Source organism: Cervus elaphus, chromosome 7 (genome assembly GCF_910594005.1).
Source record: "Cervus elaphus chromosome 7, mCerEla1.1, whole genome shotgun sequence".
In the NCBI taxonomy this organism is placed as follows: Eukaryota; Metazoa; Chordata; class Mammalia; order Artiodactyla; family Cervidae; genus Cervus; species Cervus elaphus.
This window is the reverse complement of record NC_057821.1, coordinates 28,358,400-28,383,855: the sequence shown is the minus strand read 5'-3', so window position 1 is coordinate 28,383,855 and position 25,456 is coordinate 28,358,400. Positions and strand designations below refer to the sequence as shown.

At 44.6% G+C, this 25,456-nt stretch overlaps 2 protein-coding genes across 13 annotated transcripts in view; one reads left to right on the top strand and one right to left on the bottom strand.

Annotated features, from left to right (window-relative positions):
* Positions 1–25,456, bottom strand: part of LOC122697304 (BOLA class I histocompatibility antigen, alpha chain BL3-7-like) — a 210,274-nt gene that overhangs the window by 2,726 nt on the left and 182,092 nt on the right. Inside the window, exons 1-5 of one of the 10 annotated variants that reach the window (XM_043907986.1) lie at positions 2,913–3,047; positions 2,317–2,586; positions 1,830–2,105; positions 650–925; positions 424–534 (exon numbers count right to left, since the gene is read on the bottom strand). The exons of the other annotated variants lie outside the window; for them this stretch is intronic. Coding sequence (XP_043763921.1) covers positions 424–534; positions 650–925; positions 1,830–2,105; positions 2,317–2,455 — 802 coding nt within the window. The 5' untranslated portion in view covers positions 2,456–2,586; positions 2,913–3,047. Of the gene's footprint in view, positions 1–423; positions 535–649; positions 926–1,829; positions 2,106–2,316; positions 2,587–2,912; positions 3,048–25,456 lie in introns of those variants that run through there. 10 annotated transcript variants of the gene reach the window in all.
* Positions 1–25,456, top strand: part of LOC122697302 (MHC class I polypeptide-related sequence B-like) — a 183,139-nt gene that overhangs the window by 13,227 nt on the left and 144,456 nt on the right. The gene's annotated exons all lie outside the window — the stretch shown is intronic.

The window sequence follows — 25,456 nt, the reverse complement described above, 5'->3', positions numbered from 1 at the left end:
AAAATATCACATGAGAGACCATGGAGCAGACTGAGTCATAAGGCCCTAGAGGATACTCCCTAGCCCTGGACGACAAAGAACTTTTCAGAACTGTGACCAAAAATCCAGGACAGGCTCAGGAACATGAAGGAAGGAGAAGTGGGGGGACTGGACCACCTGCCCTCCTGGAGGTCTGTCCTCAGCAGGGACATTCCCTTCTGACCTTCAAATGCTGAGAAACAGGCCCCCAGCTGGAATTATGAAGATGAAAAATTTGTCTTTCATTTTCACATGTACTTTACAAAAGGGTCAGTCTTAGCATCAGCTCAGATTCCACAAGTGTATGGAGGGTACTTTCCAGTAACAAGGCAGTCAAACTTCCACCTGGGCCAGAAATCTGCCCAGTGAGACAAGAAAACTCAGACCCCTCCCTCCTTTCTCTACCTGAGTGCTTCTTCCTCCAAATCACAGCTCCAGTCACCACAGCTCCAGTGACAATGAGGAGAACCAGGCCAACAATGATGCCCATGATGAAGAAGGAGGGCTGAGGCGGTTCTGTGGAAGAAAGGGAAGGGGCCAGACTTCAGGCTTCAGTCCTGACCTTGCTGATTGTGTCCAGAAGGGCTCCTGCTTTATCTGAGGAGAAGCTCCATTCCTACCCCCTCCTTACCCCATCTCAGGGTGAGGGGCTCCTGTAGCCCCTCGTGCTGCACACGGCACATGTATCTCTGCTCCTCTCCAGAAGGCACCACCAGGGCTGCCCACTTCTGGAAGCTTCCATCCCCTGAAGGCCTGGTCTCCACAAGCTCCATGTCCTGAGTCTGGTCCTCCCCATCACGCTGCCAGGTCAGTGTGATCTCCTTAGGGTAGAAGCCCAGGGCCCAGCACCTCAGGGTGACCTCACGGTCAGAGATGCGGTGATGGGTCAGGTGTGTCTTTGGAGGGTCTGAAGTGGAAGAATCAGAAAATTCACATTCCATGGGCCACTGAAGCAGAACCATGCTGAGACTGGACGAGATAATGGGTTTGAAAAGATGCAGCACAATCACCAGACACCAGCCTGGACCCCAGGGTCTGGGAAAAACTCTGAGTCCTTGGAAAGTTCTGGAGTCAGGGTGAGTGCCAAGGTAGGAGACTCCATGTAAGGGGAAAATACAGAGTAATGGTCTTGATTTGGGTGGAGGTTGAATGTCTCAGAAAAGCTGGAGTCTGGTCTCCTATGATGTTCTCAGGGTGAGAACAGGCCTTGAGAGAGAAAGGCATGGTTCACAAGATGGCAGTCAGGGTCAAAGGGCACCGCTGACCAGTTATTTCAGGGATGCTTTTCTGCTTCTTCTTCCAAAACACTGAATGCTTTAACTGTCCTTCAGAGAAGTGGGGCCACTGGTGTTTCACTGTCTTGTACAGAATATGAAAACCTGGGGCATTCCCCCCTCTCTAGACAAGAAGTTTGGGCGGTGTAAGCAGAAAGTGAAAGTGAAGTCGCTCAGTCGTGTCCGACTCTTTGCGACCCCATGAACTGTAGCCTACCAGGCTACTCCGTCCATTTTTCCAGGCAAGAGTCCTGGAGTGGGTTGCCATTTCCTTCTCCAGGGGATCTTCCAGACCCAGGGATTGAATCCGGGTCTCCCGCATTGTAGGCAGACGGTTAACCGTCTAAGCCACCACTTTCACTTTCTGCTTACACCGCCCAAACTTCTTGTCTGGAGAAGGGGGGAATCCCCCCAGGTTTTCATATTCTGTACCAGACAGTGTTTGGGCAGTGTAAGCAGAAGGACCCCGTTTTCCTCTCCTCGTGGAAAGCCGGCTCCAGCTGAGAGGAGATCAGAGAGGCCCGGTGCCCCGCGTACCTGCGCGCAGCAGCGTGTCCTTCCCGGTCTCCAGGTGTCTGCGGAGCCACTGCACGCACTTGCCCTCCACGTCGTTCCGTTTGGGCTCTATCTCACAGGAGCTTTCCCACTTGCTCTTGATGATAGGAGCCACTCTGTCCCCCAAGGTCCACGAGCGCAGGTCTTCGTTCAGGGCGATGCAATCCCCACCGTCGTAGGCGGTCTGCCAGAACCCGCGGAGGAGGCGCCCGTCCGACCCCACGTCGCAGCCAAACATCCACTGATAGGTGCGAGACCCTGACCGCCCCGACCATTAGCGGTGATTAAACCCAAACTGAAAATGAAACCGGGTCAATCCCCGCCCTCATCTCCGCCCCCGGCTCCTCCTGAGGCGGGGCGGGAGGGTCCCGCTCTGTCGGGCAGACCCGCGGACCCGGAGACTAGGGGCGATCCCGGCCGGCCCCGGGGAATGGGGGTCGTGACCTGGACCCGGGCCCGCGTCGCTCACCGGCCTCGCTCTGGTTGTAGTAGCCGGGCAGGATGTTCAACAGTGAACGGAACCTCTGTTGAGCTTCCTTGGCCTCTCGTGTCACCTCTTCCCAATATTCCGGCCCCTCCTGCTCCATCCACGGCGTCCGCGGCTCCATTCTCGGATTCGGGGCGTCGCTGTCGAACCGCGCGAACTGCGTGTCGTCCACGTAGCCGACGGCCAAGAGACGCGGCTCCCAGAGGCCGGGCCGGGACACGCAGGTGTAGAAATATCTCAGGGAGTGGGAGCCTGGAGGCGGGGAGGGGTGAGACTCGGCCGGACTTTCCTTCTGGCGCGGGTCCCGGGTCAGAGGTGCTGGGGCCGGGAGTGGGGAGGGGGCTAGGGGCACGTGAGACCGACAAGGTCGGAGAAGGACCGGGACTTCTTGGGGGAGAGAAAAGGGGGAGGGGAGCAGGGGAAGGACAGAACGGGACCAGGTGGGACAGGACGGGTCTAGCGAGGGCGGCGGGGTGGCTCCTTCTCTGGGGGTCCTGCCCACCCCTCTCCACCCCATTCCCCGGGCGGTCCCCTCGCCCCTTCCCGCAGAGGCCGTTCCCTCCCGACCCCGCACTCACCTGCCCAGGTCTTAGTCAGGGCCAGGACCCCTGAGAGGAGCAGAAGGAGTGTTCACGGTCCCATGACCAATATCCTCACGGCCTGGGGAGAAACGGAGTCCCGGCGGAGGCGAGGTGGAGACTTTATAACCTGGAACCGCGGGGCCGCTGATTGGCTTCCAGAAACCAGACACCCAGTGGGAGTGAGAACTAGGGCCGCGACACGAGTGTCCGGGAAGAAAGGCACAACACAGTTTGCGAAGAGAAAGTTTAACTCGAGGAGACTAGGGATCCTAACACAGACAGCCCCCGCCGCAAACAAGGCCCTTGACTCTGAGACGCTGAGATGCTGAGAACCACCTCCGGTACCTGGGACTTTGCCCTGATCCCTCCTCTCCTGCACCGAGAATTCTGCAGTCACACTATCCCTGAGTCCTGGCCCAGCGACTGTGGAGTCAGATAGTTTCAGAACATTTTGGTCAGGATATTTATACAGTCCTACAAATTAGTAAGGACCCCAAGGATAATTTTGTTTATGTGGTTACTTCTGTCGATATTTTCCGTAGTAGAAATAACAGTTTCAGTTCAGTTCAGTCCTCAGTCGTGTCCGACTCTTTGCGACCCCATGAACTGCAGCACACCAGGCCTCCCTCTCCATCACCAACTCCCGGAGTCCACCCAAATCCATGTCCATCGAGTCCGTGACGCTATCCAACCTTCTCATCTTCTGTCGTCCCCTTCTCCTTCTGCGCTCAATCTTTCCCAGCATCAAGGTCTTTTCAAATGAGTCAGCTCTTCACATCAGATGGCCAGAGTAATAACAGCTTAAAATTTTTTAACTAATTTATTTAGAATAATGTTAATAACCCATGATTTTTATATGAAAAATAACCATTTCTACAAATAAACTCTATAGTGGGAACAGTGGAACTTTTTTCATTATTATATTTTTGCAAGTCTTTTCCTTGTCTGTCTCACTGGATTTTATGTTTGCTTTTGCATTGAATCCGTTATCTTAATTGAAATCTATAAAAATAAAAAGGACCATACATAGGAGTAATATTTTTAATAACCTTTCCTGTTACTTGCGGATGTTTATCTTTGATACAAAACTAAAACTATGCAAGTGATAGTTTCTTAAAGGTTATTTTCTCAGTGGACCTGAAACAATAAATCTGTAAGCCTATTTTGCACACTGGATGTCACTTGTACTACTGTAAGATTTTTTAAAAGTAATTCATTGTTTCACTAAGTTTTATAGATCTTCCAGTGTCATTCCTTCTTTCAAACAAAAATTGCATTCCATGAAAAAGAGGCTAGTTCAGCTCATACAAATGATTTTCCTTGGGACATAGAACTTTGGAATGTAGCAGAAATGCTTGATGTATACTTCCCATGTCATCATAGAAGATAGTTCTTTTTAAGAAAAATAACCATTTATATTAGCATTTTGAGATACAACCACAAGCCTATTATTTTCCTAAAAGAAGCAGCTCATTTTTACAGTAGGGAAAACAGCAGAGCAATATATTAAGATTAGAACACCATTTTCTGAATTTTGCTTAAGCATGAAAAACTTGAAAGGCCAATATTCACACCAGTTTGTTTTTTTTTTAAGTATTGAGAGTTTTTGATACTTTGAAATCAGGGAAACAGGAGGGCAACCTGTATTAAGTATTAGCAGTCAATAAAGTCTCAAATGATGGTAAGACATTAGCTGCCAGGAAATCCAGAAAGATTGTTCTAAGGGAAAGAATTGCAAATGCAACATTTCTGAAGGAAGCATTAAGATTGGTTAGAGCATATATGTCATTAAAATGTTATATCTCAAAATGAGAAAGATGACATTCAGACTGACACAAAATAATTCTAGAAGAGTGTAAGACTCATTAATATTAAATCTCATTAATGACATTAATGAGAAGATTATTAAGAAGAAGTGTCAAGAATATACTGAAGAACTCTACAAAACAGATCTTAAAGACCCATCTAACCATGATGGTGTGATCACTGACCTAGAGCCAGACATCCTGGAGGGTGAAGTCAAGTGGGCCTCAGGAAGCATCACTACAAACAAAACTAGTGGAGGAGATGGAATTCCAGCTGAGCTATTTCAAATCTTAAAAGATGATGCTGTTAAAGTGCTGCACTGGATATGCTGGCAAATTTGGAAAACTCAGCAGTGGCCACAGGACTGGAAAAAGTCCATTTCATTCCAATCCCAAAGAAGGGCAATGCCAAAGAATCTTCAAACTACTGCAAAATTGCACTCATTTCACACACTGTCAAGATGATGCTCAAAATTCTCCAAGTTAGGCTTCAACAGTATGTGAACCAAGAACTTCCAGATGTTCCAGCTGGATTTAGAAAAGGCAGAGGAATCAGAGATCAAATTGCCAATATCCGCTGGATCATAGAAAAAGCAAAAGAGTTCAAGAAAAACATCTGCTTCATTGACTACACTAAACCCTTTGACTGTGTAGATCACAACAAACTGTGAAATATTCTTCAAGAGATGGGCATATCAGACCACCTGACCTGCCTCCTGCAAAACATATATGCAGGTGAGGAAGCAACAGTTAGAACTGGACATGGAACAACAGACTAGTTCCAAATTGGGAAAGGAGTATGTCAAGGCTGTATATTGTCACCCTGCTCATTTAACTTATATGCAGAGTAAATCATGCAAAATGCCAGGCTGGATGAAGCGCAAGCTGGAATCAAGACTGCCAGGAAAACTATCAATAACCTCAGATATGCAGATGACACCACCCTTATGGCAGAAATCGAAGAATTAAAAAGCCTCTTGAGGAAGGTAAAAAAAGAGAGCGAAAAAGTTGGCTTAAAGCTCAACATTCAGAAAACTAAGATCATGGCATCTGGTCCCATCACTTCAAGGTAAATAGATGGGAAAACAATGGAAACAGTGAGAGACTTAATTTTGGGGGGGGGGCTCCAAAATCCCTGCAGATGGTGACTGAAGCCATGAAATTAACAGATGCTTGGTCCTTGGAAGAAAACCTATGGCCAACCTAGACAGCATATTAAAAAGCAGAGACATTACTTTGCCAACAAAGGTCCATCTAGTCAAAGCTATGGAGAAGGCAATGGCAACTCACTCCAGTACTCTTGCCTGGAGAATCCCATGGACGGAGGTGCCTGGTAGGCTTCAGTCCATGGGGTCACTAAGAGTTGGACACGACTGAAGTGACTTAGCAGCAGCGGCAGCAGTCAAAGCTATGGCTTTTCCAGTAGTCATGTATGTATGTGAGAGTTGGACTGTAAAGAAAGCTGAAAGATTGATGCTTTTGAACTGTGGTGTTGGACAGGACTCCTGAGAGTCCCTTGGACTGCAAGGAGATCAAACCAGTCTATCCTAAAGGAAATCAGTCCTGAATATTCATTGGAAGGACTGATGCAGAAACTGAAGTTCCAATTCTTTGGCCACCTGATGCAAAGAGCCAACTCATTAGAAAAGACCCTGATGCTGGGAAAGATTGAATGCAGGAGGAGAAGGGAAAACAGAAGATGAGATGATTGGGTGGCAAAACTGATTCAGTGGACATGACTTTGAGCAAGCTCCTGGAGATGGTGAAGGACAGGGAAGCCTGGCGAGCTGCAGTGCATGGCGTTGCAAAGTTGAACAGGACTGAACAACTGAACAACAAAAATAATGTTAAATAAGTTCCTTTCAGAAGAACAAAGAAATTTGGAAGTTTGAAGACACATTGAGAATAATTACTGTTCTCAGATGATGTTCAGACTTCTAAAGGTCCCTAAGAAGACAGTTTATTGTTGCTGTTATCACCTTTCATTTGGGTTTTTTCATGTTCATTTTGTTCTATAATTCATTTTGTCTCCAGGAAAATATGCATGTGAAATGTCACAATAAGCTTTCATTTCAATAATTCCACATAAAATACCGTACAGTTAGGATAAACATGAATAAAGAGAAAGCAACAGGTCCAAAACTGTAGGAGTCTGCTTTACTTGGTCTGCGTGACTGGAAGTTTAAAGGGCAATGACTTAAGTTTGTAATGATTAAGCATTGATCATCCTCTTTCACTTCTGACCTACCACTTTGAAGCTATTATGCATTTATACTAAATGGACAGAATAATATTATCTTCTTTGACAGTTTCCTGGGAGAAATGTTTAAATCTAAACTGAACGTGTTTGTGAATACTGGTGGCAACTAGAATACCTTTAAAATGTAGACTACAAGAAACAAATTGCTCTTTCTGTCTTGAATCACAGCTAGCTTCAGTTTATAAGTAACATCACTATGAACAAAGCTAGTGGAGCTGATGGAGTTCCAGTTGAGCTATTTCAAATCCTAAAAGATGATGCTGTGAAAGTGCTGCACTCAATATGCCAGCAAATTTGGAAAACTCAGCAGTGGCCACAGGACTGGAAAGGTCAGTTTTCATTCCAGTCCCAAAGAAAGGCAATGCCAAAGAATGTTCATACTACCACACAATTGCACTCATCTCACACACTAGTAAAGTAATGCTCAAAATCCTCCAAGCCAGGCTTCAACAGTACAGGAACCGTGAACTTCCAGATATTCAAGCTGGATTTAGCAAAGGCAGAGGAACCAGAGATCAAATTGTCGACATTTGTTGGTTCATCGAAAAAGCAAGAGTGTTCCAGAAAAACGTCTATTTCTGCTTTATTGACTACGCCAAAGCCTTTGACTGTGTGGATCACACTAAACTATGGAAAATTCTGAAAGAGATGGGAATACGAGACTACCTGACCTGCCTCTTGAGAAACCTATATGCAGGTCAGGAAGCAACAGTTAGAACTAGACATGGAACAACAGACTAGTTCCAAATAGGAAAAGAAATACGTCAAGGCTGCATATTGTCACCCTGCTTATTTAACTTACATGCAGAGTACCTCATGAGAAACGCTGTGTTGGAAGAAGCACAAGCTGGAATCAAGATTGCCAGGAGAAATATCAATAACCTCAGATATGCAGATGACACCACCCTTATGGCAGAAAGTGAAGAAGAACTAAAGAGCCTCTTGATGAAAGTGAAAGAGGAGAGTGAAAAAGTTGGCTTAATGCTCCACATTCAGAAAACTAAGTTAATGGCATCCAGTCCCATCACTTCATGGCAAAAGATGGGGAAACAATGGAAACAGTGGCTGACTGTTTTTTTAGCCTCCAAAATCACTGCAGATGGTGATTGCAGTCATGAACTTAAAAGTGCTTACTCCTTGGAAGGAAAGTTATGACCAACCTAGACAGCATATTAAAACACAGAGACATTACTTTGTCAACAAAGGTCCCTCTAGTTGAGGCTTTGATTTTTCCAGTAGTCATGTATGGATGAGAGAGTTGGACTATAAAGAAAGCTAAACACTGAAGAATTGATACTTTTGAACTGTGGTGTTGGAGAAGACTCTTGAGCATCCCTTGGACTGCAAGGAGTTCCAGCCAGTCCATCCTAGAGCAGATCAGTTCTGGACTGATGTTGAAGGACTGATGTTGAAGCTGAATATTTTGGCTACCTGATGCGAAGAGTTGACTCATTGGAAAAGACCCTGATGCTGGGAAAGATTGAGGGCAGGAGGGGAAGCGGACAACAGAGGATGAGATGGTTGGATGGCATCACCGACTCAATGGACTTGAGTTTGAGTAAACTCCAGGAGTTGATGATGGACAGGGAGGCCTGGCGGGCTGCAGTTCATGCGGTCGCAAAGAGTCGGACACGACTGAGCAACTGAGCTGAACTGAAGAGAGGGAGAGAGTACTGGACAGAGGTGGACATACGGGGGATTGGACACAAGTTTACACATCTATGTATCACAGGGTCAGTTTCTGTCTGGGGCTCACTTTCTATTTGTTAATTATAGTGGACTTCCACTAGTGTCCAAATGAGATTAAGGACAAAAAACAAATCAATGTACTTTAAAGAAATCCTCTAACTTTGTGAAACATGTTCTGACAAGGCTAACTTGGAAAGGGTGTTTGAATGGGGCTGGTTTGTCATAAGCAGCTGCACACCGCCCTCTGGTGGCCTTGTGAGAAATGGCATGAGTGCTGCAGGGCTCCTTGGCTTTGTCAGTGAAAGAGTCAACACTCACACTCGCCACCGTCACAGTCCTGCTGTCAGAGCAAACCCAGTTCTGTGAGAGTCAGTGTTTTGGCGGTGCCTTCTAGAGGAAATCACTATCTTGACTAGGACACAAGAGGCCACTTCCCTAGTGTTCAGGGAGTGTTGACTGAGCCCCTGAGTCAGGCGCTGGGGCCCCAAGGGAGACTAGACAAGAGGTCGCTGCCTCAGGGGACCTGCAGGGAGAGGTTGGGGACATGCTGGGTTCACTTGTCTACACCCCAGCTCTGAGTGTCTGTTGTGGAGAAGTCAGCCTATCCAAGCAGAGCAGTTTGTGGCACTTTCCTCTTTATATTAACAATAAAACAGTTTGAAAATTAGAAAGCTTTCACTCAACATATCTGTGTGATTTCATCTAAATTCATATATCTTTCCAAAATATGGGATGAATTCATCTTCCTGATATCTTTTCCACTTCATATAATGAGTAATTATTCCATCCATTGATAACTTTAGAATGTATGGATTTAATGAATTCAATATCAATATTCCTTATGCCACCTTGTACTTATGGGCCCTGCTTCTAAGCTCCAGTTCCAGCTTCCCCCACTGGTATCCTGTTCTTCTCTGCAAGTGGAGTCCAAATCCTATCATCTCCATGCACCTTGCAATCTAGAATCACTCTATGAACTTCCAGAAGACGTTTTCTTCATCCTTTCTCCTGGGATGGCAGGCACTTCCCAACAGGTCTTCTGTGCTGTGGATTCAGAGTTTCTCCCAGACCAAGATGCTGCTCAGCCAAGTCTCAGGCTGCTGTTCCCACAGAGCTTGGCATGTGGTAAAGAGTCAATAAATATTTGAAAACGAAATAAATTGAAATGAGCACTCACTGTTGCTGATAACTTTAACTGTTCTCCCCTCTTGGGAGGGGACTTTGCAGCCTCTCTGTGGTCACAGGACCATGTTGCTGCTAATGGAGCAGGAGAGGACCTGGTGTGCGTCCTTTCAGACCTGGCCCATCCCTACTCCCCACAGGCACTTCTCCAGGTTCTTGCTCCTTCTGCTGATGGAGGCAGATGGGGATTAATGTCCAAAACACCTGGGAATCCGAGAAGCAGGAGGGGCTCAAAGGGCACATGCTTGTCCCCAGCACAGGTTTGGGGCTGGACTCCAGGTGTCCTCTGGGGGTGTCTTTAGACTATTCAAAGAATAATGCTTTCACCATCGTCTGTGCTGCTCCCCCACAGGGAGTGTCACAGAGTTGGGGAACCATTCAGTCTCCAGCTTCCCTTTCCTCAGGGTGGGGGGCTTCCAGCAGCTCAGCAGTTACAGAAGATACTTTAAATCGTGGATTTAAGGATGATGAATTCAGGAGGGAAAAGACTTTTATTCATTTATTTTTGAAATTTGTTTTACTGAAGTATGGTCGATTTACATTGTTGTGTTAATTTGTGCTGTACCGTAGTGTGACTGAGTTATATATATATATATTTTTTTCATATTCTTTTCCATTATGGTTTATGAAGGAAAGATAACCAGAACGTTTTAAAGAAAACTTGCCTTTTTTTCCTGCAAGTAAAATTGTCGTGAAAATAATTACTAATGAAGTTTGCTGCCGTAATCTCCGTTATTGCTAAGTTTTACCTCAAAGCAAATGTCCATGTAGTGAACAGTCAAAGTATCTCAGTGACCTCAGGGGTTCCAGAGACCACACTCTGAGAACTGCGGTTCTGAGTAAACCAGGTTGCCTCCCAACTGATCCCTGTCTTTCCCTCCTCTTTGTTTTGGAGATCTTCTCCTTGAACTGTACTCCCTGCCTCCTTAAACTTAGTGGAAGGCCTTCTTCTGGGCTCCTCTCCAAGAGAACTGCCCCCCTAGGAACTGATACCACAGAGTGTCCTCTGTCTGGGAAAGGGCATCGGGGGACAGGTGTTTCCCCTTTGGAACTGGGGACAGTTTGTTCCTAAAGGCAGTGCACACACTTACGACCTGCTTTGGTTTTGTTACACACCAGCTTGATATGTGTTCATATCCTGGACAGAAATCTGACATAGTGTCTAAAGAAATAATAGTGACTCTTTCACCTCCCATGGTCTAATGCATCTGACGTAGATGCATCTGACTTAGGTCCACAAGGCATGAAGGGCAGGCCTGTTTTCCAACAGAATGTTCTGTGATGAAGGAATTCTTCTATATCTGTGCTGTCTAGTCAGGGAGACAATGGCTACATGTGGCTATTTCAGCACCTCAAACTGACCGTTGTGATGAGTACTTTTTATTTTATTTAATGAATTAATTGTTCAAATATTTTTATTTATTTTGTTGAAGTCTAGTTGATTTACAATGTTGTGTTAGTTTCTGCTGTATAGCAAAGTGACTCAGTTATACACATTTATAGGTTCTTCTTTATATCCTTTTCCATTATGATTCATTCCAGGATGTTGAATACGGTTACCTGTGCTATCGTTGTTTTTCCATTCTATTTTTTTTAAAATATTTATTTATTTACTTGGCTGTGTTGGGTCTTAGTTGCAACACACAGGATGTTCACTGCATCACGTGGGATCTTTTTCATCGTGCCATGTGGGTTCGGTTGCCCCAAGGCATATGGGATCTTATTGCCCTGCCCAGAGATTGAATCCTTCTGCCCTGCATTGCGAGACAGATTCTTAACCACTGGATCACCAGGGAAGTCCCCTGTTCATCCATTCTTTTTATAATAGTTTGCATCTAACTAACCCCCAACCCCCAGGCCATTCTTCCCCCAGCCCCCTCCCCCAGCCCCCTCCCTCTTGGCAACGACAAGTCTGTTCTCTGTATCTGTGAGTCTGTGTCTATTTTAATTTTATTTCATTCAAATAGCCATATATGACTAGTCACCAGCATATCAGACAGTGCGTGTCTAGAACGTCCTTAACTTTCAGCTTCTTCCTCCCAAAATTTATTGTGTGACTCATAGATTGATGCATATTTAAATACAGTCTTTGGTAGCTCAGAAGGTAAAGCATCTGCCTACAATGCAGGAGACCCGGGTTCCATCCCTGGGTCAGGAAGATCCTCTGGAGAAGGAAATGGCAACCCACTCCAGTATTCATGCCTGGAAAATCCCATGGACCGAGGAGCCTGGAGGGCCACAGTCCATGGGGTCGCAAAGAGTCGGACACGACTAATGCAACTTCACTTTCACTTTATATGGATATAGTGGGTTTGTCTATTTAAGGTACAGCCTTAAAATGTAGCATGCACAGAAAGCTTCATTAATATGTGTTTTAGCAACTAGAATGTTAAGCAGACATTAAGCAGCCACGGTATATCACCTTCAGGTTATAAGTGTTCAAAAGTGCCCATCACTGGAGCTAATTGTTGTCTCTATTATACTGAGCTCTTGGTAGTTTCCTTAACCTGGTAAGTATAAGTAGACACAGAAGTGTTCACTCAACCCAAGAGAAAGTATTTGTTGAACACAACATCAATCAAATACCTTGTAGGATGTGTACATACTTGTAAAATTATGAAGCAGAAGATGTAACCTAAGAATCCACCACCTTAAAATTCTTTTTAAGAAACATAATTTTATTTGTTTATTTTTGGCCGTGCTGGGTCTTCCTTGCTCTGTGGGCTTTTCTCTAGTTGTGGCGAGTGGGGTCTACTCTCTAGTTGTGGCACACAGCTGCTCGGTGCAGGGATTTCTTTAACTGGAAAGAACGGGTTCTATGGTATTCTGTCTGAGATGGACACAACTGAATCAACTGAACACAGCATAGCACATTCCTCTGCAGACTGGACCACGGTTTGTGGACATTTGAGGGTATTCCCAGTGTTTGGCTACTACAAATAAAGCAACTAAGAACACTCTTATATATGGTTTTCAGGGACATATATCTTCATTTTTCTTTTTTCTTTTTTTTTTTAAATCTTCATTTTTCTTGAGTAAATACCAAGGAAAATAAATTTTGGTCATAAAGTCTTTGCTGTTTTATTTTCTTTGAAGATCCATAACTTAATTTCCAAAGTAACTGTTTTATATTTCTATAGACAATGGATAAGAGTTCAGGTTATTTCCCATTTCTGCCAACATTTACAGTTATTAATCTTTTTACTTTTAGCTTTTCTGATAGGTGTGTGGTGGTACTTTAGTCGCTAAGTTGTGTCTGACTCTTGCCACCCTGTGGACTGTAGGCTGCCAGGCTCCTCTGTCCATGGGATTCTCCAGGCAAGAATAACCAGAATAGGTTGCCATTTCCTTCTCCAGGGGATCTTCCCAATCCAGGGATGGAACTCTTGTTTCCTGTGTCTCCTACACTGGCAGACAGATTCTTTACCACTGAGCCACCTGGGGAATGGTATGAATGTGCTACAATTTATCTCTCTTTTTACTTTTCATTGACTTTTCCTTTGTTTTTTTATCGCAGACCTGCTGCCTGCAGTGAACTTTCGTCTCCTTGGTCCCTATGTGTCACGCTTGAATATGTCTGTAGGAGTGGAATTATTGCACATCTATACCATGAGATGCCAAATTGTTCTCCAGAGTGATTGTATGAATTTATATTTATGATCCAACTCCCCACCCCCACCCCATGCACCCTTAAAGCTCTGACATAGTGTTCTAGCTTTCTTCTTACCACACTGGCTGTTCCTTCTCAATCTCCTTTGCTGGCTCCTTTTGCTGTAAATTTTGGCATGTTTAAGAGCTTTACCTGGGCTTCTTATTCTGTTCTTACTAACTTCCTAGTTGGTCTAGTTCTATCCAGTCCCAGGGTTTTAAATATCATCTATACACAGATGGCTTCCACATATGTATCCCTGCATATTTCCATGGGCTTCCCAGGTGGTTCAGGGGTATAGAATCCGCCTGCCAATGCAGGAGATGCAGGAGAACAGTGTTTAATCCCTGAGTCCAGAAGATCCTCTAGAGGAAGAAATGGTAACCCAGTCCAGTATTCTTGCCTGGAAAATTCCATGGACAGAGGAGCCCAGCCAGCTACAGTTCAAGGGGTCACAAAGAATTGGACTCAACTAAGCATACTTACACACACACACACACACACACATATTCTCATAGTTTAAAAAACAACCATATGAAAACAGGTACTCAAATATATTACAGATGGGATTGTAAAGTTGTAGTGTTTTCTCAAAGGGCATATGACAATTTCTGTCCATGTTTTTAAAACGCATACACCCAGCAGAACCACTTCCAGGAGTATATCCAAAAACATACTGGTATATCCACAAAATGACTGTATTCAAAATTATATGTTGTTGTATTCACTTTAAAAGAAAAAAATCCAGATGCCTACAAGTAAGGAACTGGTTAAGAAACATTGCGTATCTAGAAATAAAGTACCTTAAGAAATTTTTTAAAAAATAAAAGGACTTTCTTGGAGATCCAGGAGTTAAGACTCTCTGCTTCCATAGCAGGGGTTATTAGTTGGATCTTTGGTCGGGGAACTAAGATCCCACTTGCCTCCTGGTGCAGCCCCAAACAAACAAACAAAAAAGAACAAAAACGAAAAATGAAGACATAGGAAGCTCTTGATGTTTATCTTCATGGTATCTTGTTAAACGTAAAAAAGCACATTTGCAGGAAAGCATATATTAAGTCTTATATGAAGGGGAAAAGAATATGTATGTATAGAATTCTGTTTGCTTGCATATGCATGAAATGTCTTTGGAGGAATAAACAAGAAATTCCTATCAGTGGTTGCCTGTTAGGGATGGGACAAGAGTGAGAGAGACTCCTAGCCTTTTTGATGCACTTGAAATTTGAACCAAATCAAAATATAAAGTAAAAGATAATTATCTTTTCCGAAGGAGAAAAATGGAACTGAAAAAGCTTAAAAATAACTTGAAGAGTTTTAACCTTCATTAAGGTTTTTTAATGTCTCAAAATTATATCATTCTCTGATAATCATTTCATAATGTATGTAAGTCAAATCAGCATGCCCTATATCTTAATTGTGTACAGTACTGCTGTATGTCAATTATATCTCAATAAAACTGGGAGAAAAATAGATTATGGTATGAAAATAGATCTATTATTCTTTGAATTATTACATAATTCCTTGAATTATTACTACCATTTTAATTGAGTGTGTTGTTTTTCTTTTAGTTGCATTTTCTTTCTTTACATATCTGTCTTTCATTCATTAAAAGATAAAATAAGGGCATGATTAATCAACAAATGAAAGTTGTTTGGTCAAGGAAATTGGCTATTTTATTGTTATTCTTTTGGCCTAGCTGTGTGACTTGTGGCATCTTAGTTCCCAGACCAGAGATGCTAACCAGCCCACAGCAGTGAAAGAGCCAAGTCTTAACCACTGGTGAAAGTGAAAGCGATAGTCGCTCAATCGTGTCCGACTCTTTGCGACCCCAAGGACTGTAGCCTACCAGGCTCCTCTGTCCATAGAATTCTCCAGGTGAGAATACTGGAGTGGGTAGCCACATCTGACCCAAGTATCAAACGTGAGTCTCCTGCATTGTAGGCATATTATTTACCATCTGAATCACCAGCGAAGCCCCTTAACCACTGGACTGCCAGGCAATTCCCACTTTAAAAAATTATTATTTTCTAATAGTATTTGACAGATTTTTGATTTAAGCAGAAAAGCCCAATCTAGGAGTTTCCCAGGTGGCTCAGTGATAAAGAATCCTCCCGCCAAGGTAGGAGACCCCGGTTCAATCCCTGGGTTAGGAAGAGCCCCTGGAGGAGGAAATGGCAACCCAATCCAGTATTCTTGCTGGGAAATCCCATAGACAGAGGAACCTGGCTGCTTGGGGTCATAAAGAGTGGGTCGTGACTGAGCATGCTCGCCCAGCCTACAAAGCATTCTGTTGGTGTTTGGACCAGCACTTGTAGTTTCAGCAATCTCAGGTCGCCCTCTAGCGTCCATGTCAAGGTCTCAATAATTAGATAAATCACTTCGGTGTTTCTCTTGTGTGCTTAGTCGCTCAGTCACGTCCAACTCTTTGCGACCCATGGACTGTAGCCTGCCAGGCTCCTCTGTTCATGGGGGATTCTCCAGGCAAGAATACTGAAGTGGGTTTCCATGTCCTTCTTCAGGGGATCTTCCCAACCCAGGGATCAAACCTAGGTCTCCCGCATTGCAGGCAGGCAGATTCTTTACCATTGGAGCCATCAGGGAAGCCCAAAAGGATGTGGGCTCAACCAGGATTTGAACCCAGGACCTCTCACACCCGAAGCGAAGACACACTCCTAGAACAACGTGCCTCTTTGGTGTTTCTCCTAGGACACCTGACTGAAGCCATTTGCCAACACTTTCAGGGCCCTCATTATTAGCCCATTCTGTTAACTTGCAAGTTTGTCCATGTCTGTCACCTTATGTTTCCCTGTCTGGATCAGAAAGTGTGATCAGAGCTCCTCTGTCATCAGAGGCCCAAACATCTGAGGTAGAGTGAGAGGAAGGCCTGGAGGTCAGTGTCCTGAGGGGTGAGGAAGGACCTGAGGGGGCAGGAGCCAGTCTGTGGAGCTGCAGCAGCCCCAGGTGATGAGTGTTGAGCTCTGCTTCCAGGGCACCCTCTCCCACCTCCACATCAGGTCCCTTCCTGGCTGTCTGCCGCTCCTGTGACCCCAAGGCAATCAAACACTGGGTCACTAGGGTAGGCGTGCGGTGTCAGGGTGGGTCAGGTGTGGTCTGGTTTATTCTACACCTCATAGTTCCCTTCTGATATTAGAAACCAAACTAGACTCACAAACCCTTGCTCTTCCTGCAAGAAAGTGGTTCTAGCGTAGTTCTCAAAGTGCAGATCCAAAACAGGCTACACTGGCATCGCCTGGGATGCAGTTTTCAGGACCTACCCCAGACCTACAGATGAGAACTCCAGGGGTGGGGGCCCAGGGCTTTGCATTTTAACAATCCCTCCAGCAGAATTTTCCTGTTCAAATCAAGCCCTGCCCTGCCCACTCCTCATCTGAATATCTAGTAATTGTGATTCCCGAGCAGTCAGATGTTGGGGGCATTCTTTCTTGCCAGGAAAGAAACTGGCAAAGCTCCCCAGTCAGCTTAGTCTGAGTTGTGTCCTGGCCTAGGCAAAGGAATGCATGTCCTGGATTATGAGTCATGTTCATTAGTCCTGTGTGTCCATTGGGTTCCTACTTATACTCAAAATACAGCTCATATATGCTGTCTCTTTCATAAAGTTTTTGTAACTCCTTGCTCAAATCTGCCAGTCTACATATATGTCCACAAGGCACCTGCGCAGGTTGCACTTACCATTTGTGTGAAAACTTCCTTACCCACATTAGCCTGAGCAGGACTGAGCCAACCTTGAGTGCCAAGAGAGTGTGGGTCCATCAGCCCCAGTTCCTCCTAAAAGTAGCGGTCATCACATAGTAGATATTTAGTACATGTCTGCCAAATGAATGGTCTATAATGGAGAAGGAATTGAAACTCAAAACTATAAGCCAAGAATGGCTGGCAGATTTTCCAAGTCCTTCTGTTGGAACACAGAGCTCACTGAGGTTTGCTTTTGGAATCTTCTCACCTGTCTTCCCCTTCCCAAAGCCCATCTAGTAAAACATCAACTTTCAGGACTGCCTTCCAGATCAGCCAGGTCCAAATCCCCAAATAACTTCTGTCCTGGATCCACATGCTCAACTACCACCCTGAGGGTAATTTCACTGACTTTAGATTACCAATTGGGATGAGTCATGGGGTGGGGAGGGGGTAGGGAAATGTGGGTTGGCCTTCACATTAGGGAAGCTGTCTTTGCATTTTTAAAGAAAAGCATACTTGACCTGGAATGGAGAGAAAACATAGTTTTATTATGTTCAGGAGCCTTCAGGTGAAAACCTGCAGACACCTCTGAGAACGCTAGGACCCACACTCCATGGCTGAACGACTCACTCATCTGTCACCCAGATGGTGCCTAGGTGGGCTTCCCAGGAAGTCCAGAGTCATCTAAGTTTCAAGGCCAACATTTTCCGGGAATCCAGGCTACACATTTAGTATAACAGGGACTCAGATTCTCAAGCTGTGAAAATGAAAGAATCCATTCTACTCTCTCAGGTGTGGTGAGATTAAAATTATGTAATAATCAGTAATCAATAATTGATGGTAAGATCTTATAAGGGAGTGAAAGTCTCTCAGTCATGTCCAACACTTTGGAACCCCATGGACTATAGCCCCCCAGGCTCCTCTGACCATAGAATTCTTCAGGCAAGAATACTGGAGTAGTTTGTGTTATTTCCTTCTCCAGAGGATCGTCCTGACACAGAGATCAAACCCAGGTCTCCTGCATTGTAGGCAGATTCTTTACCATCTGAACCACCAGGGAAGCCCAATAATAGATGGCATTCTTAGTGTTGCCTTCATTGCTCAGCAGACTCCCAAATCCAAGAATGGATCACAGATTGTGGAGAAAGAGTTCAATTCTTTCCCCGGAGGACCATCAGTAGGGACTTCTGCCTCATGATGTCAGAGGAGAGATGTTTCAAGGTGAGTTGGGAAAGGAGACTTGAATTTTTTCATTAAAACTTTATTTTGCATGTTTTAATACATCATAATAAGTATTTTATCCCATTAAAAAGTCAGGGGCTTCCTTAGTGGCTCAGTGGTAAAGAATCTGCCTGCTGATGCAGGAGACAGGGGTTTGGTCTCTAATCCAGGAAGATCCCACATGCCTTGGAGCAACTAAGCCCATTCACCGCAACTTTTGAGCCTGTGCTCTAGAGCCCAGGAGCCGAGACGACTGAGCACCTGGGCCACAACCACGAAGCCTGCTCGCCCTAGAGCCCGTGCTCCGCAATAAGGGAAGCCACCACGAGGAGAAGCCCGTGCACCAGGGTAGAGAGAAGCCCCAGCTCGCCGCAACTGGAGAACGCCCATTGAGCAATGAAGACCCAGCACAGACAAAAATAAATGGCTAACTAACTAAGTAAATAATTATATTTAAAAAGTAAACCTTGTGCAATCACAAACAATATATAAAAATATATAAAAGCAGAAAGATGCGAAACCATCTAATGTCTCCACGGGGAGGGACATGGTGAGCTCTTTGGCAGATCGTCACATCTTCGCTAAGCTCAATTGCACAAACTGCTTCCCATGTACTGGCGTGTCTATACAGCATGGCATAGCTGTAGTTATACATTATGAATTATTTTGAATCTTGTTTTTGAAAACTTCATTATAATTAATAAATAAGTATATATATTATAAACTCTCCTTAAAAACTGCTTTTACTAGCTGCATACTATTAAAAAAAAAAAAAGAATATACCCACTCTTCTGAATCTTTTTTCTACCTTTACAAATAAAGTTTGATTAACACTCTTTTTTTAATTTTATTTTTTATTTTTGGTTGCCCTCATGGCTTGCAGGATCTCATTTCCCCAACTGGGGACTGAACTCAGGACACAGCGTGAGAGGGCTTAGTCTTAACCACTGGAACACCATGGAATTTCTTGATTAATATTCTTATCCTGAGGTTGTTCCTCTGTGGTCTAGTTGGGATTCAGAGCTTTCACTGCAGAGGCCCAGGTTCAATCCCTGGTTGGGGAACTGAGATACTGCTAAGTACCTGACAAGGCCAAAATTTTTTAAAAATAAAATTTGCATACCTAAACATTATTCTGTATTTTATTTTAAAATGATGGATTTCTTGAATAAAAATCACTGGGTCAAAGAACATGAATTTTTTTTTTTTGGCTGGATCAGGTCTCAGTTGTGGCAGGATCTTTTGTTGTGGCTCACTGACTCTCTAGGTGTGGGTGGGTCCAGGAGTTCTAAGGCTCATAGTTGCGGTGCACTGGCTTAACTGTGCCCACATGTGGGATCCTACTTCCTGGGCCAGGGACTGAACCCGAGTTGCCTGGATTACAAGGTGGAATCTTAACTGCTGGATCACCAGGTAAGTTTTGCATGAATATTTTTAAGGCTTGTCATACATGTTTTCGGGGCTTCCCAGGCGGTTCAGTGAGTAAAGAATCTACCTGCAATGCAGGAGACACAGGAGATGCAGGTTCAATCCTGGATCAGGAAGATCCCCTGGAGGAGGGCGTGGCAACCCACTCCAGTGTTCTTGCCTGGAGAATCCCATGGACAGAGAAGCCTGGCAGGCAACAGTCAATAGGGTCAAAAAGAGTCAGACACAGCTGAAGTGACTGAGCACACTGGCAGCCTACATGTTTTCAAATTGCTTTTTGAAAGCACTGTGCCAGCTTGCAGTCAACTCATATTTATTGAACCCCTACTATGTACTGGGACTGTTCTAGATTCGAGAGATACAAGTGGTGACAAATAGCCAAGATTCCTGTTTTTTGGTTTTTCTTTTTAATAACTTAAAAAACTGTGCAGGTTTAAGGACCAATGGCAGAATAGAATTCTGTGATTGGTAATGTGTTGATGAACACCTTGATGTAGGACGCTGAGGATTTGGGATGATCAATATTGGGACCTGCATAATATATGCTACCAATATTGAAAACCCACATCAATCACAACTATATTCCACATAATTCTTGCTAATGAGTTAATGGGAACAGATTCTTCTTAGTTTCATCATGGGATCAACTTTTCTTTACAGACTCAATTTTCATTCATTACCCTTTCCAGCTCCATGGCACCTTACCCAAGCTTTCTGTGTCTCGCCATTTCTGTATTTATTTAGCCTTTCCTTTCTCTCTCAGGTATGGTTGTGCCCTGCTGTAACCCACATGACACTTACCTTTCGAGTGTGTTTTTCTGCTCTGTCCTTCTCAACAGTTTCAGATTTTTCCTTTTCAATCTTCTCTGCTGTACCCCACCTGTCATGTTAGTTCACCCTGACAGATTATGCTTGCTTACCCTGACACACCATGTGTGGCATGCCCTGTTTTGTCCTGCATTATTCCAACTTGCTCAGCTTTTCCTTCTCTGAGGCATTTCTCCCATAGCCTATATTTTCCTTCTCTTTCTGAATTTTACCTTTACCAAAAGTTTACCCTTCCCTGGTCAACCCGCCCCTCTTGGCCTGTCTCAAATCTTTCTTACTGTACTGTTTGTCTTGAGCCTACCCTACATTGTCCAGTGTGTACTACTGTAACCAAGTCCAAGCTCTCTCTGCTCATCACACAATAGGCCAATAAATCCAAGAGACAAGGTGTTAAGGCAAGGAATCCAACTTTATTTGGAGAGCCGACTGACGAAGAAGATGGCAGACTAATGTCTCTAAATAACCATCTGTTGAAGCCTGGATGCCAGGTTCTTTTATGGATCAGAGATGGGGATGCTGTGAGGAAACAGAGTAAAAAGACTACTTAATTCTTGCAAATATCTCTTAGAATGACAAGACTCAGGCAGGGGATGGTTGTTAGTTTTGCTTCCTTACAGTCATTTCAGAGGTGGTATGAAATGGACTATCTCCTGCCATATCAATAAACAAAGATGCCACAGCTCTCCATGATTTCTGCCCCCCTACCCCGCCCCCTGACCCACGTGAACTTCTGAGCCACTCTGGTAAGCACCAGACAAATGGTGTCATTTCCCACACAAAAAACCCAAGAAAGTCACAGTCCCTCACAGGTGGGCAGGCTCAGGTTATCTCCCTGTGATGTAAACAAAGGCACTTTAGTCTAAGGGTCAGGAGGAGGAGAGACAGGGTTCCCTGAGGCAGGCTACTATATATGCCTGTATTAACAGCAATGCAGGAAATGTGGGTTTGATCCCTGGGTTGGGAAGATCCCCTGGAGGAGGGCATGGCAACCCACTCTAGTATTCTTGCCTGGAGAATCCCCATGGAGAGAGGAGCCTAGCTGGCTACAGTCCATGGGGTCAAAAAGAGTGGGTTACAACTGAGCAACTAAGCCCAGCACATATTCATTTATTGTTGTGCTGGGTCCAACAACACAACTAGACATGGACATCACCAGATGGTCAATAATGAAATCAGATTAATTATACTCTTTGCAGCCAAAGATGGAGAAGCTTTAGACAGACAGCAAAAGCAAGACCGGGAGCTGACTGTGGCTCAGATCATGAACTCCTTATTGCCAAATTCAGACTGAAATTGAAGAATTTGGGGAAAACCACTAGACCATTCAGGTACGACCTAAATCAAATCCCTTATGATTATACAGTGGAGGTTAGAAATAGATTTAAGGAACTAGATCTGATAGACAGAGTGCCTGATGAACCATGGATGGAGGTTTGTGACATTGTACAGGAGACAGGGATCAAGACCATCCCCAAACAAAAGAAATGCAAAAAGGCAAAATGGCTGTCTGAGGAGACCTGACAAAGAGCTGTGAAAAGAAGAGAAGCAAAAAGCAAAGGAGAAAAGGAAAGATATACCCATTTGAATGTAGAGTTCCAAAGAATAGCAAGGAGAGATAAGAAAGCCTTCCTCAGTGATCAGTGCAAAGAAATAGAGGAAAATAATAGAATGGGAAAGACTAGAGATCTCTTCGAGAAAATTAGAGATACCAAGGGAACATTTCATGAAAGATGGGCTCAATAAAAGACAGAAATGGTATGGCCCTAACAGTAGCAGAAGATGTTAAGAAGAGGTGGCAAGAATACACAGCTGAACTGTACAAAAAGATCTTCACAACCCAGATAATCACGATGGTGTGATCACTCACCTAGAGCCAGACATCCTGGAATGTGAAGTCAAGTGGGCCTTAGGAAGCGTCACTTCAAACAAAGCCAGTGGCGGTGATGGAATTCCCGTTGAGCTATTTCAAATCCTAAAAGATGATGCGGTGAAAGTGCTGCACTCATATGCCAGCAAATTTGGAAAACTCAGCAGAGGTCACAGGACTGGAAAAGGTCAGTTTTCATTCCAATCCCAAAGAAAGGCAATGCCAAAGAATGCTCAAAGTACCGCACAATTGCACTCATCTCACACGCTAGCAAAGTGATGCTCAAAATTTTCCAAGCCAGGCCTCAGCAATACATGAACCATGAGCTTCCAGATGTTCAAGCTGGTTTTAGAAAAGGCAGGGAAACCAGAGATCAAATTACCAACATACACTGGATCATCGAGAAAGCAAGAGAGTTCCAGAAAAACATCTATTTCTGCTTTTTTGACTATGCCAAAGCCTTTGACTGTGTGGATTGCAATAAACTGTGGAAAATTCTGAAAGAGATGGGAATACTAGACCACCTGACCTGCCTCTTGAGAAATCTGTATGCAGGTCAGGAAGCAATAGTTAGAACTGAACAGTTAGAACAGACTAGTTCTAAATAGGAAAAGGAGTACCTCAAGGCTGTATATTGTCACCCTGCTTATTTAACTTATATGCAGAGTACATCATGAGAAACGCTGGGCTGGAAGAAGCACAAGCTGGAATCAAGATTGCCAGGAGAAATATCAATAACCTCAGATATGCAGATGACACCACCATTATGGCAGAAAGGAAAGAAGAACTAAAGGGCCTCTTGATGAAAGTGAAAGATGAGAGTGAAAAAGTTGGCTTAAAGCTCAACATTCAGAAAACTAAGGTCATGGCCTCCGGTCCCATCACTTCGTGGCAAATAGATGGGGAAACAATAGAAACAGTGGCTGACTTTATTTTTTGGGACTCCAAAATCTCTGCAGATGGTGATTACAGCCACGAAATTAAAAGATGCTTACTCCTTGGAAAGAGAGTTATGACCAACCTAGATAGCATATTAAAAAGCAGAGACATTACTTTGCCACCAAAGGTCCGGCTAGTCAAGGCTATGGTTTTACCAGTAGTCATGTATGGATATGAGAGTTGGACTGTAAAGAAAGCTGAGCACCGAAGAATTGATGCTTTTGAACTGTGGTGTTGGAGAAGACTCTTGAGAGTCCCTTGGACTGCAAGGAGATCCAAGCAGTCCATCCTAAAGGAGATCAGTCCTGGGTGTTCATTGGAAGGACTGATGTTGAAGCTGAAACTCCAATACTTTGGCCACCTGATGTGAAGAGCTGACTCATTTGAAAAGACCTCGATGCTGGGAAAGATTGAGGGCAGGAGGAGAAGGGGGTGACAGAGGATGAGATGGTTGGATGGCTGACTCAGTGAACTTGAGTTTGAGTAAACTCCAGGAGTTGGTGATGGACAGGGAGGCCTGGCGTGCTGCAGTCCATGGGGTCGCAAAGAGTGGACTCGACTTAGCAACTGAACTGAACTGAACTGGGTCTTTGCTGCTGTGAGCAGACTTTCTCTAGGGGCAGCAAGTAGGAGTTCTCTTGTTGTGAGCACAGGCTCTCGGTGCACTGGCTTCAGTAGTTGCAGCACTGGGCTCAGTGCTTGTGGCACACGGCTAAGTTGCGCATTGCCTGAGCAATCTTCCCGGACCAGGGATGAAACCCATGTCCTCTGCATTGGCAAATGGATTCTCATCTACTGGACTATCACCGAAGCCCCAAAGTTCTTATTTTAAAGAATATATATTTCAATGATACAGATGACAAAAACAAATATTCTGACATCACTGATAACTGCTCTGGAGAAAATTAAGGCTGGGCTAGAAGACTGGCAGTGGCGATAGCAGGGGCAATAATTCAGGGTCTGTTAGACACCGCGTTTCGGAGGCCTGGACCTTGGGCCACTGGACCAGAGACCTGAATGGAAGGGGGAACCAACCAGATGAGTTTCTGGAGAAGGGGTACATTTGGGGAGTCCCAGCAGGGCCAGGAACCCTGGGCAGGACTGAGCAGTGTTAGAAGCCCATGTGTGTCGGCGAAGGAGCTGGGCTGAGAGTGGTGGACTGAGGCTAGGGTGGCCAGAGGGGCCCTGTCATGAGGGGCTTGTCGGCAGTGATGAGGGGCTGGGAGTTCATTCTAAGGGTAGACACTTCAGTGTTCTTCGGAGTGTGGTGGCGAGGACATGCTCTAATTCACAGCTTAAAAGATCATATCGTCATTTAAAATGTCAATTTAAAAGGTCAATTTAAAAGATCATTCCCTGGCAGTCCAGTAGTTAAAAATCTGCCTTCCAATACAGGAAACTCCCTGGTCAGGAAACTAAGATCCCACATCTTAGTGTGGGAAACTGAGCCCACAGGCTGCAACTACTGAGCTTGCAGCCACTGCTACAGAGAAGCCCTCCTGCTGGGCAAGATCCCACAAGTGGTAAAGAAGACCCGTTGTGCCCAAATAAGTAAATGAAAAGGAAGATGCCATTCATTAAAGAAGAAAAGAAAAGGATCTTGTCCTGTTATGTGGGTAATAGACTGCAGGGCAGGGAGCCCACCTGGAAGGCTAGCCTGTTACTACTGAGGAGAGGATGCTTCTAGGATGGAAGCAGTAGAGGTGTCAGAAGTGACCGATTTCAGTGTTGATACATTTTAGAGACAATGTTAGCAGAAAGCCAATGATCTACACATCTGTTCACTTCAGTTTATAGGTGATTTCAGATGGCTTACTGCCCTGTCCAGCACAGTGAGTGAGAAAGACCTGATATAGGGGCGAGCGCATAATGAAAAGACAGACACATATAATCTGGCAACCGGGGAGTCAGGGGGCCCTCCTGCTCTCCACGGCACGAAGACAAAACGGCTCCTTTCAGCCTGCACTTTTACTGGCAGAA